We start from the raw sequence: 15,614 nt of genomic DNA on the forward strand, positions 1-15,614 counted from the left end.
AGCTAGTCTATTAAATAGTAAGAGACTTCGGGCTTAGCTGGTCTCTGTAAGGGTACCTTGGTTCCTGAACTTAATTTTTTCCACGATTCTGGTTGCAAACCAAATTAAGAACCAAATCAAATTTCACCATAAGATCTACATTGAACCTGACCATTAAATTGAATTAGGTTCTCGTCCAGTTTGCTTTGTGACCAGAAACATGGAAAGAACCCAGATTCTATTGTACTGTATGTGTCAGAAGTAATAATAGTAATATCAACGATAGTCCTCTGAAAGCTCATGAGTAGAACTTGCAAACTAGATTTCATAATAGTCTTATAGCTGTTTCACTAGTTTTCTTCTGTGCTAGACAGATAAGTGAGGTGATTAGAGATTTAGAGTCTGGAATCAATTTGTGTAAGTTTTCACTTTGTTCTGTAATTCTAACTTAACAATTTGGTTTGGGCTAAGTTTCTGAAATTGAAAGCTTCAGTGTCTTCTCAGGGTCTGACACATGTCTTCGAATGTTTGTTGGGATATCCAAAAAAAAGATTTGAGAAAAAAAGGTGCAAAAAATTAAGGAATACTGCCTCTACTTGTTTCTTGTCTGTGTATCAGTTTTACTTACGTTTTACCTTCGAACCTGTTGTGTATGCTAGTTCACACTAAGAAAAGTGCCAGTAACTGTAGTTTGATTTAATGTACTCTTTACCCAAATGGACTTTAGTCTTTAATTTCTCAGTGTGTGTGACATGCTAGGTAAGTTGAAAATATGTAATTGGTTGGTGTGTTTTAAGGTAGATAATTTATTAAAAGGCTTAAAAAGAATATATATCAATAACAACATATGCTTATTGTGAATGGTTTGCTTCCTATACTCTTTATATTGAGCATCTGAGGATTTCATTTTCTTATAGTTTTATTTAAACTGTATGTTTTACTTTTGTTACTTAAGAACTCAAGTGTGCTTTATATTCTAGGTCCGGTTTATCACTAAAATATGGCATCCTAATATTAGTTCCGTCACAGGGGCTATTTGTTTGGATATCCTGAAAGACCAATGGTAAGAGATTTTGAAATCACTTTCTTTCTTTGCTCATAGGAATACCAAGATTATAAGAATGCTAAATGTACAAATTCTACAAAACATAAAAATATACTTTGGTCAACAAGTTCATAAAGTCTTGTAAGTACACAATTGAAAAATGTGTTATAATTAAGATCACAAACTATACTTAAAGCCAGGTGTGGTGATGCATGCCTGGAATCCCAGCACTCGGGAGGCTGAAGCAGGGTGGTCCCTGTGAGTTTGAGGCTAGCCTGGGCTACATAAGTGAATTCAGTGCCTGCACTACATAACAAGATTCTATCTTTACTATTTATTTATTTATTTTTGTCTTTTTGAGATAGGGTCTCACTGTGCAGTTCAGACTGTCCTTGAAGCTCACTTTGTAGCCCAGGTGGGTCTTGAACTTGCAATAATCCTCCTGCCTCAGCCTCCTATGTGCTGTGATTACAGGTGTGAGCCACCATGACTGGCTTCATGTATTTTAAAAAAAAAAAAAAAAAAAAAAGAGGGCTGGGGATTTAGCTCAGCGGCATAAGCACCTGCCTTGCAAGCACACAGTCGTGAGTTCGATCCCCAGTACCAATTTAAAAAAATAAATAAATAAAATAAAAATAAAGAAAAACCAACAACAATCTGTACTTTTTAGACATGTAATAAGTAACCTCAGATGCTGGCTTTACATTTTAAGGAAGTCTTGGATTTTATCTGTGTTGTGTGTTTTATGTTTTGTTTCATTTTTTGTACATTTGATATCTCAAGAAACTTGTAACAAAGTAAAAAGTAAGTATTGAAGTAATCATCTCGCACTTAGAACGAATTTAAGTATCAAAATTGTTAGAAATTTTTAAACTGTTCATTGAGCACAGCTCAGGTTCTTAGATGTTGAGGAGTATTTTTGTAGATCATATGTATCTTCATTTACACAGAACTTGGTTTGTCTAGTATGAATTTAGAAGTGTAGTGCTTTAAGCGTTGGCTCTTCAATTGTTAAGCTTTGTGCTTATGTCCAAAATAGCTAGTCTGTGCTCCTTTGCTCTTTTATAAAAATGAAATTAATACTTCACAGAATGGAAAGGACTGAAAGGAGATGTTTTATGCAGTTCTCTTAAAGTAGAATGTGGCATAGTGAAGATAATCCTATAGCAGTGGTGTAGGCAAGAAAGTAGCTTTTATTTATTTAACACATGGTTTTATAGATCAAAAAACAGAGGCACCACAGTGGGAGAAGCCAAAAAAATTTAGATTAAGTGAATATGTGTTAGGACCATTTCCTCCAATTTTACTGTTATTGTAAGAGAAGGAACAGTAAAAGAAAACAGAATAACAATTTACAAGGATACATAGAACCAAGACAATATTTAATGGACCCATTCTGACTACCTAATCTGAAAATTACGTACTGGTATTGCAATCCCCAGTCATCTAGGAATTGAAGACTTTGGCATTGAGCTGTATCCACAGTGCCTTTCAAATTTGCCCCCCCCCCCTTCTTAATCCGTACCAGGGATCGAACTCACGACTGCGTGCTTGCAAGGCAGGTGCTTATGCCGCTGAGCTAAATTCCCAGCCCCCTCTTTTTTTTTTTTTTTTTTTAAGACCAGGTTTCCAGAGGCCAGGGACTTAGCTTAGTGGCATAAAGCGCCTGCCTAACAAGTATAAGATTGTGAGTTTGATCCCTGATTACCCCCCCCCCCCAAAAAAAAAAAAAGAACAGGTATCCACAAAATTGCCCAGGCTAGGGTTGAATTTATGGTCTTTCTTTAGCCTCCCAGGATTTTGGGCCTATGAAGCTGTACTACCATGCCTTGAGGTACAGGAATTTTCTTGGTTGATTATTTTTGTTTTGTTGAAACATGATCTTACTATATAGTTCAAGATGGCCTGTAGTCACTGCGTAGCCCAGGCTGACCTTAACCCCATTGCAGTTGTCCTACCTCAGCACCACCACACCTAGCTAGCCTGGAATTTGTTAAGCTACATGTTTGCTTGCTTGGTTGTTTTGGGGTTTTTTTGTTTGTTTGGTTGGTTTTTTTGAAACAGGGTCTTGCTGTATAGTCCAGGCTGGCCTTGAATTTGCAGTGACCCTCCTGCCTTAGCCTCCTGAATGCTAGAATTTCAGGCATGTGCCATCATGCCCAGTTTTGGTTTTGATTTTTTTTTTTTTTTTTTTTTGTACCAGGGGTCGATCTTACCACCTTGTGCTTGCCAGGCAGGCGCTTTGGCCACTAAGTTAAATCCTTGGCCCTGGTTTTTGAGGTAGGGTTTTGCTGTGTAGTTGCAGACTCTTCTTGAACTCACTGTGTAGCCCAGGCTAGCCTCAAACTCACGGCAGTTCTGCCTCAGCCTCCTGAGTCCTGGGATTATCAAGTATGTGTGACCACGCCTGGCTCATGTTTGATTTCTTAAAAGAATGATGACTCTAAAAGGTGAAACAAATGACTGATTTAGTGTACAGGTAATTTGGTTTATTTAGTGACTGGATGAGTAAACTAGAGTTGCTTATTTGATTCCTTTTTTCCATTCTAATACATACCAGTAAATCCTGTTGCTCATTTCTTAGAATCTGGTTTCTTGATCTGTATTGAAATAGACTTGTCTTCTGTGGTTATTACACTTTGATCTATGACCTTTACTGATATATTAAGCTAGTAGGCCTCACCGTGTTTTTTTTTTTGTTTGTTTGTTTGTTTTTTTGTATTTAAGACAAAGTTTCCTATGTAGTCCAGGCTGATTTTAAACTGGCAGTTCTCCTGCCTTAGCCTCCAGGGTGCTGGGATTACAGGCATGTACAAACATGCCCTGGTGCCTCAGTGGTTTTTTTGTAAAGTTATCTCTAAGAACTCTTATATCTCTGAATCAGTGACTTGAATGCATGTTTTTTTCTTTTCTTTTTTTTTTTTTTTTTTTTGAGACAGAGTCTCGCGAGCAATTCAGGCTGACCTTCAGCTGACTTTGTAACTTGGACTGGTCTTGAACTCATAACCACCTTCCTGCCTCAGCCTCCAGAGTGCTGGGATTACAGGCATTCACCACTATGCCTGGCTGAATGCATCTTTTTCATAGTAGAGATATATTCTTTCCGCTTGACTTCTAGGATATCAGTTCTTCTGTTCTTCTTGGCTATTCCAGCCTTCCTAACTAGTTTGATCCTTGTATCTTAGAATTTTCCACATTAGAAAACTAGAGGGATAAGTCTTACCTTCTGTTGCTTTTAATCCATACTCTTGGTGAGCTCTTCTGGTTGTGTAATTTCTCCATTATATGCTAACAACTCACTGATTTATCTGCCTGACCTTCCAGACTCATGTTCTTGTTCTTAGCATCTATATTTGAGTTCCTTAGTGAGCATCATAGGCATGGCAGAAACTGAACTGCTGACCCCTGATCTAAAACTTGGGCCTCATTACATAGCCTTCCACATCCAAGTTATTGGCCACTACATCCTTGAAGTTGCTGAGGTCCAGAATGTCATCATGATCCTTGTTTTTTCCTTTTTCTTTGTTATCTCGTACACTGTTTATAAATCTGTTGGTGAAACCTTCAAACTCTTACCAGGAGATTTACCGCTACTACCTTGATTCTGAGTCCACTGTCTTGCCTGGGTAGCGGCAGTGGCCTTCCACCTTCTTGCTCCTGACTTTACCCTTCGCCAGCTAATTTCAACAGTAGCAGGACACACCACCCCCACCTAAACAGATAAAGCTTCAGGCTAATCTTTCACAGACTTGTGTTTGATCCGAGTAAAGCCAGCAGTACTGTTACTTCTAGTTATCTCCCTATAACTAGTTGCAAGGCTATGGGGTGGGGGGGGGGTGTCTGTGTGTGTGTGTGAAAGAGAGGGAGAGAGAGTGTGTGTGTGTGTGTGTAGTGGCAGTAGTGGTGATTCATCAGTAGTTCATCATATTTCAATTGAAATATGAAAAGATAGCAAAGGCATGGCAGATGAAACAGGTGAGGCTAGGTATTCGTGGAGTAATATTTCTCCATTCCTTTCTCCACTGGGATACAGTTTATGTTAAGTGTATATCCATGCTTAAATGTCGGTGTTTAGGTTTCAGAACTGGAATTTGATGAAATATAAAATATTGTTGGGAAGAATGAGTTTTACGAACTTTGGGTAATTTGGGGCAGGTGTGCTTGAAAATAATAGACTAATGTTTTCGTCTCTTGTCTTTATCATTCTCCTCAGCCTGGTTCTGAGCTTGTCGAACAAGCCAGCTATCTAGTTGGTCATTAAGCTGTGTCATGTACCATTAGTCACCACAGACATAAATTGTTGAGCTGCTTAATACATACCTTTGGGGATATGTCATGGTAAAAAATACGAATTGTAACATTACATAATGGTGAAAGAGAGCATGCTATTGACATAAGCGTGTGAGTGATTCTCACAGACCTTTTTAGTCACAAGAACCAGACACAAGAGTATATATAATTCATTTTCACAAAATGCAGAATGTGTTAAACTAGTGTATGGTGATAGGACGGTGCTTGGGGGTAGGCAGGAGTTGTGGAGGAAGACGAGAATGAGGTGTTTCAATGCTTGAAACACTCCACGTTTTAGTTGAGTATGCTGGCACATGCCTGTAATTCCAGCACTTGGATCACAGGATCACTGGAAGTTTGAGGCCAGTCTAAGCTATAGAGTGAGACCTATCTCAAAAAACCAGGGAGAGGGAGGAGTAAAAGAAATAGTCTACATTTTGATGCAAATGGTGGTTTTATGGGAGAATACTTATGAAAAAAATCTACCTAATGCAGCATGTTACTGGTATCTCAATAGGTTATAACAAAAAAGCTACTATATTCTGTAAGTAACATTCGGTATTTAAAGTGAACATGGCTTGTTGATCAAATGTAAGATCCTCACGAGAAAAGTTAATAAAACACAGTTTACCCATGATTATTTTGCATGGTACAGGCTACCAAGTCCTTGAAGGTGGGACTCACTGTGTAGCTCAAGACAGTCCTCCTGCTTTAGCCTCTGCAGTGCTAAGAGTAGAGGCACGCCCCCCACCTGGTATGAATTGATTTTTTTTAATCTGCCATGTTAACTATTTATTGACTTGAGAATTGTCCAGAATTAATTTAGTGAAGATAGACATATCAGCCACTGATTAGTTAACGTTTCATGTGCTTACCTGTTGGTAAAAAAGTATTTTAATAGTCTGATTTTATATAGTGAATCTTAAAAATCTCAATACAATCTGGTTTGCATCATTACTTGGGAGAAGAAAAATAAGTGGAAAGAAAGAGCATGTTTTTGGTTGTCACATTACTAAATTTTGATTGATTGATTTTGAAGACAGCTTCACTATGTAGCCCAGGCTACAAACTTGTGGTGACCCCTCCTGCCTCATCCTTCCTTGGTGTTGGGTTATAGGTGTGTGCTACCATACCTAGTTAATGATTTGTGGTCAGCTTTTTGAAATTTTGCATTTGTTTGTTTTCAGCCAGCAGATATCAATGGTTTATAAACCATAGTAGCACATACAAAACATTTTACTAATGACAATTTTTGAACATGATGAAAAATGGTCACTTTTTTGTTTTGAGGTCGTTTGGGCTGAGGGTGTAGCTAGCTCAGTGTTAGACCACTGACCTGTCGTCGTGCATGGGGCCTCCATGTTTGATCCCTAGGACTACAGGGGAAAAATCTTTTGGAGATAATTGTGAACTGAATATGAAGTTACAGTTTCTAATCATTTCCATTCAGTTTTGAAGCAAACTATCTTTTTGAATATGTTTAACTTTAGGTTAATCATTTCTAATTTTTTTTAATTTATAAATTTATTGTTTAATCTACAAGCTTCCTATAGTTTTAAAAAGTGAAAAACAAAAACAAGGCTGAGGATTTAGCTCAGCAGCATAAGCACCTGCCTTGCAAGCAGGCAGTCGTGAGTTCGATCCCTGGTACCAATAAAAACGAAAAAGACAAAAAAGAAGAAAAACAAAAACAGTGAAAAAAAGACATGATTGCAAAGTCAGGGGCTTTCCAGCTTCCAAAGAGAAGAGCTCTGAACATTATATATAGCCTAATTCACAGAGTAAGTAAAAAATATGAATGGAGCCATGACATTTCAGAAAAACGAACTTTCATATAACTGAAGGAGAGGAGAGGAAAGGAAGGAGCTCGTGAGGAGAGAAGGAGAAAAAAACACCAGAAGAACAGAATAGAATCGAATGCCAGTGTTCCAGATGAGCTCACTCACATCCATAGAAGCCTAGTGTCCTGGAAAGCATGCTTTCATTTTTCTGCCTTATCCAAAGTTCACATCTTGATTCATTTCAGCAGCAATTTCAAGGCAACAAGAAAGATTGTGATTCTCTGGCCTCAGGCACTCTTGAGCCCCCTTTTTTTGTATTTTTGAAAACAAATGGCATAAACCTTACTATCTTAGCTGAATTCTGTTTCCATCAGCAGTTTTTATCACCATTGTCTGTAGATTGTTTTTGTTTGTTTTGGAAACAGGATCTTACTATGTACTTCAGGTTGGCCCTGAACTCACTAAGTATTCCATTTTTGTGATTTGTTTTAATCTATACTTTTTAAAAATTTAAGTCACTTTTCTAATACAGTTGGACAATTTTTGATGTGTGTATTTAAATACTCTCTTTGCCCATGAAATTAGAATAATGAAGTAGGCATGGTGGTACATGTCTGTAATCCCAACTATTTAGGAGGCTGAAGCAAAAGTATTGTAAGTTAGGGGCTGGGGATTTAGCTCAGCGGCATAAGCACCAGCCTTGCAAGCAAGCAGTCATGAGTTCAATCCCTGGTACTGATAAAAAGGAAAAAGACAAAAAAAAAAAAAAAAAAAAAAAAAAGTATTGTAAGTTAAGAGTCTAGCATGGACAATTTTGCCACGTAGTGAGATCCTGTCTTAGAAAATAACGAGGGCCGAGTATGGTGGCATGCCCTGATAGCCCTAGTGCTCAGGAAACTGGAGGCTGAGGTAGGGGATCACTGGGAATTTGAGGTTAGCCTGAGCTACAAGTACATAGTAAGACCCTGTCTCAAAAATTCAAAGAAAAAGAAAAAGAAAAATGGGTGTGGTGGCGCACACCTGTATTCCCAGCACTTGAGAGGCTGTGGCAGAAGGATTGGTGTGAGTTTGAGGCTGGCCTGAACTACACTGCAAGGCCTTGCCTCAAAAAGTACAAGCAAAAATTAAAGGCTGAATATGTATTAAGTGCAAAGGCTCTGGGTCCAGTCACCTCCTAAAAAATACTCTTCATAAAGAGAACATTTTGAAGATTTCAAACTGGGCAGGGGGTGCATATCCATAATTCCAGCATTTGAGATGCTGAGACAAAAGGATCAGGAGTCTCAGGTAAGCCTGGCTTTACATAGCCAGTCCCGGGGAAGTTTGAACTACATAGCAAGAACTGTTTCAGAAAACAATTAGAAGGAGTTAGATGTGATAGTTCATGCTTGTGACCCTAGAACTCAGGCAACTGAGGCAGGAGGATTTCTGCAAGTTTGAAACCAGCTGTCGTGTCTCAAAAGAATAAGCATTGAATTTGACTTACTTGTGACCCCTATCCTAAAAAAAATATGACTCATATTAACTGTTACAAGTCTTCATTGAAAATTACTTGTGTAATCTTTGAGGAAGTTTAGCACCATGGTCCAGAAAAAAATGGTTCTGACTTCTCACCCCTATTTCAGAATTAGGCATTCAGTTACATAAAACTGCATAGCTGTGGGAAAGTCCTTTACAAGTACTATTTTTAAGTGCAAACTCAGCCTTTCATCAAGTTTTTGAGCACCACAGCAGCTTTTTCCCCCAAGTCCTATAGTTCATGTTTGTTTGGTTTTGTTTCGGTATTAGAGATTGAACTCACGACCTTGAGTTTATCAGGCACGTGCTTTGAGCCGCTGAGCTAAATCTCCAGGTGTAGTTCTTTAAAAATATAAATTGATGATTTAAAAAAATACTTTATTCCAAGAACTTCAGTCAAACACATGACCTTGAACATAACAGGCAAGTGCTTGAGCCACTGACCTAAATCCCTGGCCCCATATTCCAAAAACATTTTAAAGAAACATTGTATACTGGAATCTTTTCCTACTACACAAAAGTGTAGACTTATGAATATGGTACTGATTTTACTAAAATAGTCTTTGTTACTTAAACTTTACCACTTAGTGCACGTCACTATCACTTGGAGCATTTTACAAATACTGCAGTATTGATTGGAGAAAAAATGTTTAATACAAATGCAAAGAATTCTTCCTAGACCAGTAGAAACCATTTTATACGTAAATATTTGCTTTGTAAAGATACATATTTTCTTTATAAATACACTAAGGGGGATAATTTATTTATTTATATGTGAGGGGTTGAACTCACAACCTTGTACTTACTAGCAGCCAAGGGCTTGTGCCAGTGACCTAAATCCCCAGCCCTATTTAACTTTTTTGAGACAGGGTGTCATTAAGGTACCCAGGCTGGGCTCAAATTTGAGATCCTTCTGCCACACTTTGAGAGTGTTGGGATTGAAGCTATATGCCAACAATCCTGATTTTATTTACTTTAAGCAGAAAGCTTACCCAGTTTCAGACTGTTATGAAATGATTGCAAACTCTTATTAAAAATAAAGCACATTTGGGCTGGGGATTTAGCTCAGTGGCATAAGCACCTTCCTGGCAAGTGTGAGGGCGTGAGTTCGATCCCCAGTACCACACATACACACAAAAAAGTAAAGCACATTTGTTTGATAGTTGTTAGTTATTTTATTTGTTTTGGTGGTACCAGGAATCCAATTCACCACCTCGCACTTGCCAGGCAGGTTACCTTATGTCACTGAGCTAGATCTGTGGCTTAATATCTTAATAGTCTTTACATTGCCGTCAAAAGAAAGTTCTGCAAGTTATTAGTACTAAAAGTTTAACTTTATATCTAAAAAATAGATAAAAAATAAGTCAGGGCATGGTAGCACAAGCCTATCATCTCAGCACTCTGGAAGGCCAAGGCAAAAGAATCCCAAATCAGAACTCAGTTTAGGCTACTAAATTATTGACACTTGTCTCAAAATGTAAAAAGGGCTGGGGATGTAGCTTAGTGCAAAAACCGTGGGTTCAGTCTCCAGTACCAGAAAAAAAGAGAATTCAAATAATAAAATGTAAAGGACAAAAAGAAAGCTCATTTGGAATAAGCAGGGTTTGCTTTTATCATCATGTACCTGATCTGGAAGCAAAAATTACTTCTAGGCCCTCAGAGAGAAAAGAAGCCACGTGGGTGGCACACGCCTGCCATCCCGATAGCCTTGGATGCTGGGGCAGAAAAATCACCGTGAGTTTGAGGCTAGTCTCCAAAAAAGAAAGAAAGTGGTTTCATTTTATGTGCTGGCGATGTAGCTCATTATTAGGGTGCTGTGTAGTGTATACAATGTACATGATTTAATCACTAGTATTGGGGGGGTTACAGGGTAGAGGAAAAAGGAAAGTTCTGGTAGGTTTTTATTTTATTCAGAAAACGTCCTCTTTGCTTGTGCCACTCAGCCCTTTTAAGTGAAGTACCTCGCTGTTTTAAAATTTAGGGCAGCAGCAATGACTCTCCGCACAGTATTATTGTCGTTGCAAGCACTGTTGGCAGCTGCAGAACCGGACGATCCACAAGATGCAGTAGTAGCAAATCAGGTAAGATGACTGCTTTTGAAAGAGTTCTTCATACCTATGTATGTCTCTCTAGTGGTTTACTGTGTTAACTGGAGCATACTCTTCAGAAGCTAAATTTGGAAGTGATTTTTTTCCTTGGAGTAAGATTATTTTGATGTAATTGTGAAAACTTAAAGCTTTGGGTTTTAAATATAGTAGTGTAATAAGGGGCTGGGGATTTAGCCCAGCGGCATAAGTGCCTGCCTTGCAAGTAGGCAGTCGTGAGTTCGATCCCCGGTACCGGTAAAAATGAAAAAGACAAAATAAATATATATATAGTAGTGTAATAAGATTCATGGTCTTTTTCCTAGTGTATGAGTTTCCAAATGCAGTCAGAAAAACAGTGTATTCGCATGTACCTCTTGTATAGATCCTCTGATTGGCACACACTATCATGTATGTATTGTCTCCTGTCCCTCCTGTCAGTCCTGATCTCTTCTGGTGTTAACTTTTAATCACTTCCTACTGTGGTACTGAAGTGACAGTAGCATTAAAGGTGACTTTCTAATTTGCTGAACATAATATTTTTCAGTTTTGCCCTTTAAGGCAAAAGATTAACGAATTGTAGCTCAGCTGACTTGTTTTGTAAATAATGTTTAAAACATAGCCATACCCACTTGTTTGCTTTCCAATAGCAGTGACATCATTTGTTTGAAAGATTTAGTGTCTGTCCCCTTAAGAAATACTCTGCCAACCTGTTCTCTACACCATTGTTTTACTCAGAATTTATTATGCTTTACTGAGCAAGCCTCCTCCCATTGTATGGTACTGAGGCCTGCGCCCTGAGCAGCATTCCCAAGCCCTTTTCAATTTTTTGATTGTTTGATGGCAACAGGATCCCCCTTGTGCAATCCAGGCTGCCCTTGATCTTAAGGCAGTCTTCCTGCGTTGAATCCCCCAAGTGCAGAGATTACAGGTGTATGTCATCATGCTTGGTCTTCTTTAACTTTTGCTTCTACCCGGATGTGGTGGCATATGCCCATAATTCCCCTACGTGAGAGGCTGAGGCAGGAGGGTTGCTGTGAATTGGAAGGCAGCCTGAATTACAGAGCAAGGCTTTGACTCAGGAAACAAAACAAACACCTTTTTTAAACAAGGTCTCACTAAATTACTAATGCTGGGAATAAATTTGCCATTCTGTATCAGCCTCCCAGGATGCTGGGATTATCTTCAGAATTATTTCTTACTTTCTACAGTGTTTTTACTTTTTCCTCTTAACTGTAATTAATTGATTGTGAAATTGTTTCTTTATTTTCCATTATATACTCACTTGATTGATTTTTTTATTTTTTTATTTTTTTAGTACTAGGGAATCAAACTCACAATCCTGCGCTTGCCCAGGCAGGCACTTATACTGCTGAGCTAAATCCCCAGCCCTCATATCTTCATTGATACAACCTGTACATTAATAAGATATACAGGTTTGACTTTTTAACACAAAAGCATATTGGCAACTGCATAGCTGTGTGTGGATGCTCATTTGGTAGTTCAGTATAGAGTTGCTAAAAGTGAATGTGGAACTTTAAACCACTTCCAAATTTTCATATTTAGTTGAGGTTCAATTTAAAGCTTTCTTCTTCTTTTTTTTTTTTTTTTTTTTTTTGGTACCGGGGATTGAACTTGCCAGGCAGGCGCTTGTGCCACTGAGCTAAATCCCCAGCCCCTAAAGATTTCTTTTACTACCTCAAGTAGTTCAATAATTTTACTTGTTTTCTTGTTATTAATTAATGATAGTAATTAGATTTGATATTTTACTATATCTTACAAACCCGTCAGCCTTAAAGTGTTTATATTTTGAAAAGAAATACTAAAGTAAATTGAACAAAAACTGTTTGATTTATACATTGTTTTACTAAGTTCATGGTTTTCCCAGAATGTTAGTCAACACGTAAGTGAAGTTTTGCCTTTTGAAAGTACTCTTACATGATTTCATGATCATCTCAAAACATGGTGTGAGTTTTTTTGCTTGGTTTTCCTTAAACACAGTTATAGGAAAATGGCAAGTTTTACTCTTAGTCTGGACTGTGGGCAGTACCCTATTCAGTCACATTTCTTAGCTAATACACAGTTTTATAGCAATTCTCTATTTAGTCAGTAGTGTTCGTTGCAGTTCACTGTTGGAAATATCTCCTCAGCTCACTTAATACTAGTTTTTTTCCTAATTGTATTTGTTGACTTTGGAAGTTAGAGTAGATTAACTTTTGGGATGCGGGTGCTACTGGAGATTGAGCTACATGCCTGGTTTGTGACACGCCCACTCCCCTTTGGAGTGAAGATAGAGTCTTACTGAATTGTCTCAGCTGTCTGGAAGTTGCAGTCCTGCTGCCTTAGCCTCCCAGAGTTCAGCACTAACCCTGGCTGGATTAACTTTGTCTTTACTTTTGTCAGTACAATTTGTTAATCAGAGCTTCACATTAACCACTTTTTTCCTGAATGACAAATGGCACAGCTTGTTTGCAATGAAAAATCAGTCACATTTTATTGTAATTTACTTTTGAGTGGTTACTACTCCTAGGGATTGAACTGACAGCCTTGCGCTTGCAAATAAGTACATACTGTACCACTGAGCTATCTATCTGTCCGCAGCTCCAGGGCATCACATTTTCGATATAAATTCCTTGCTTTTAGAAGAAACAGGGTTGGGGCTGGAGGTTTAGCTCAGTGGCATAAGCGCCTGCCTTGCAAGCAGGCAGTCATGAGTTTGATCCCCGGTACCGATAAAAAGGAAAAAAAAGACAAAAAAAAGAAGAAGCAGGGTCTTAGCTAATTAAGAGGAGCTACAGGATTGAGTATTACAAAATATAATGTCAATTGATTTTTTCCCCCCCTGTATAGTACAAACAAAATCCTGAAATGTTCAAACAGACAGCTCGACTTTGGGCACACGTGTATGCTGGAGCACCAGTTTCTAGTCCAGAATACACCAAAAAAATAGAAAACCTATGCGCTATGGGCTTTGATAGGGTAAGTACTTAACAGATTGTTTTATTTTGATATCTATATGTATGTGATATATTTGTTGATTTTTAAATTACTGCTCCAAATCTGTGGCTGGGAAAAGTGGTTTAACTGTATGAGAAACTCTTGTTACATAAATTAATTTGGCTATTAAAATCAGTACAGATTTTAAAAATTTTCTTTCTAGTTGTTGTATTAGATGCTTTTTATGCACTGCAAGTACAAGGTAATATATGGAAAAGAAACAGTATGATTTCTCAATATAAAGACACTGATTCAATATTTTTAAAAATGTTTCCTTGAGATTTATTATTTTTTCCCTCTTTCTTTCTGCAGAATGCAGTAATAGTGGCCTTGTCTTCAAAATCATGGGATGTAGAGACTGCAACAGAATTGCTTCTGAGTAACTGAGGCATAGAAAGAGCTGCTGATAGTCAAGCTTGCCTCTTCTCCAGGAGCATCAACATCTGTTATTTTTAGGATTCTGCATAGATTTCTTTTAAACTGGCATTCTTGCCTAATGATGTTATCTAGGCAACCATTGGAGACTGAAAAAAAATCCCTGCTCTGTAAATAAAGCTAATTAAACGTCTGTGTAAATTTAAAAAGGGGAAATACTTTTAATTTTTTTTCTTAATAGTGTAAAAATTCTTTGAGCTAAGCTAAAACCATGAAAAAACATGCTACTTTAGTGTTTAGCGGTGTAACAAGACTAGCAAGAGTTTGCTTCAGGACTTTGTTGAATAATTAAGATAATATTTTGAGTGTGTCAGGGCCATTCAAGTTGTCGGTGTTGCATCACAGCTACCTTAACTGTTTTTAACATGGATCCTCTGTGCCTGTGAATTTACTTGCATGCTTGTACTTGACTTCTTAGAATGGGTAGCTGAAAAGACCACCATTTTAAGCATTAGAAAATTCGTAAATACGAGATTTATTCAGAAACGAAGATGGTGACCTACTCAGAGCCTGTCCCAGCAGTTGACAGGTTGGGGCACTGTATCTGCTTTTCCCATACCACACACAGCTAATAATCTCATGGTAGATTTCTCTGGTTTTGGTGGGGAAATGTGCCAAGCAAAGTATCCCTGACTCCCTTTTTACATGAAGGGTTTGGAATGTTTTATCATAGTTCTTTAAACACTCAAAAGTTTCCCTCTGTAAGTAAGTAATGTATGAATGGAGCTGCCAATATTATTTCTCTTGCAAAAACAATAACTCGATGTTGCAGTATTCCCACGTACAATGAAGTGACAAGTGAGTTTTGCAATGAATTTGATTCTGGGTTTAAATTGATGAAATTTTTTTGAGAATGTTAAAGAATGCAGTCCACTGTTTCCAGTAGTTTTTAGCCTAATTTTGGGCTTTATGAAAATTGTTTTATCAGATTCCTTAAAAGCCACTCTTGCTTGCACTTCCCCATTTGACACGAGAGCTGTGTTGGTGTTTACTGTACATACTTCAGATGCACATAGGAATAGAAGTGTGTTATAAATCTAGCTTTCTTTATGATGTTTCTGAGAATGAGAATTGAAAACTTTACCTTCTCTTGTACATAGTCAGACTTTTTATTCATATTAAAGTTACCATTCGTTCTAAGTTCAAAAGTTTGAAAGTTAACTAGTTTTGCAAGCGCAAACACTTAATTTGACTATTTTATGAAGGTTGAAGTAGATTTATGCAGGCAATTCTATACATATAGATATAATTGTTATTAAATTTTGAGGACCAATGCAAAATAAGAAAAATAGAATCAAACTGATGTAAGGTTGTATTTTGAAAGTCATATTATAAAAGGTTTTCTTTAGTTAAGTGTTACTTATCGTAAATTGTTAAGTGTTTGGAAAGTAATTTTTGATCCTATTAAGTCAGTATAACTTCATTCAACCTTTCAATAACCTTGATGCTAGAAGCAATAAAAGAAACCAATATTAAAATACCATA

General features: G+C 37.6%; 1 protein-coding gene across 3 annotated transcripts in view; it reads left to right on the forward strand.

Annotated features, from left to right (window-relative positions):
* Ube2k (ubiquitin conjugating enzyme E2 K) overlaps positions 1-14,278 on the forward strand; it is a 60,564-nt gene extending 46,286 nt beyond the window's left edge. For all 3 annotated transcript variants that reach the window (XM_003471629.5, XM_063240524.1, XM_063240523.1), the window contains 4 exons: positions 960-1,042; positions 10,595-10,694; positions 13,548-13,676; positions 14,007-14,278. In XM_003471629.5, coding sequence (XP_003471677.1) covers positions 960-1,042; positions 10,595-10,694; positions 13,548-13,676; positions 14,007-14,081 — 387 coding nt within the window. In that variant the 3' untranslated portion in view covers positions 14,082-14,278. The remainder of the gene's footprint in view (positions 1-959; positions 1,043-10,594; positions 10,695-13,547; positions 13,677-14,006) is intronic.
* The last annotated feature ends 1,336 nt before the right edge of the window (positions 14,279-15,614 follow it).

Source organism: Cavia porcellus, unplaced genomic scaffold, assembly GCF_034190915.1.
Source record: "Cavia porcellus strain 051 isolate PalLab524CR breed Dunkin Hartley unplaced genomic scaffold, mCavPor4.1 scaffold_30, whole genome shotgun sequence".
Lineage (NCBI taxonomy): Eukaryota > Metazoa > Chordata > Mammalia > Rodentia > Caviidae > Cavia > Cavia porcellus.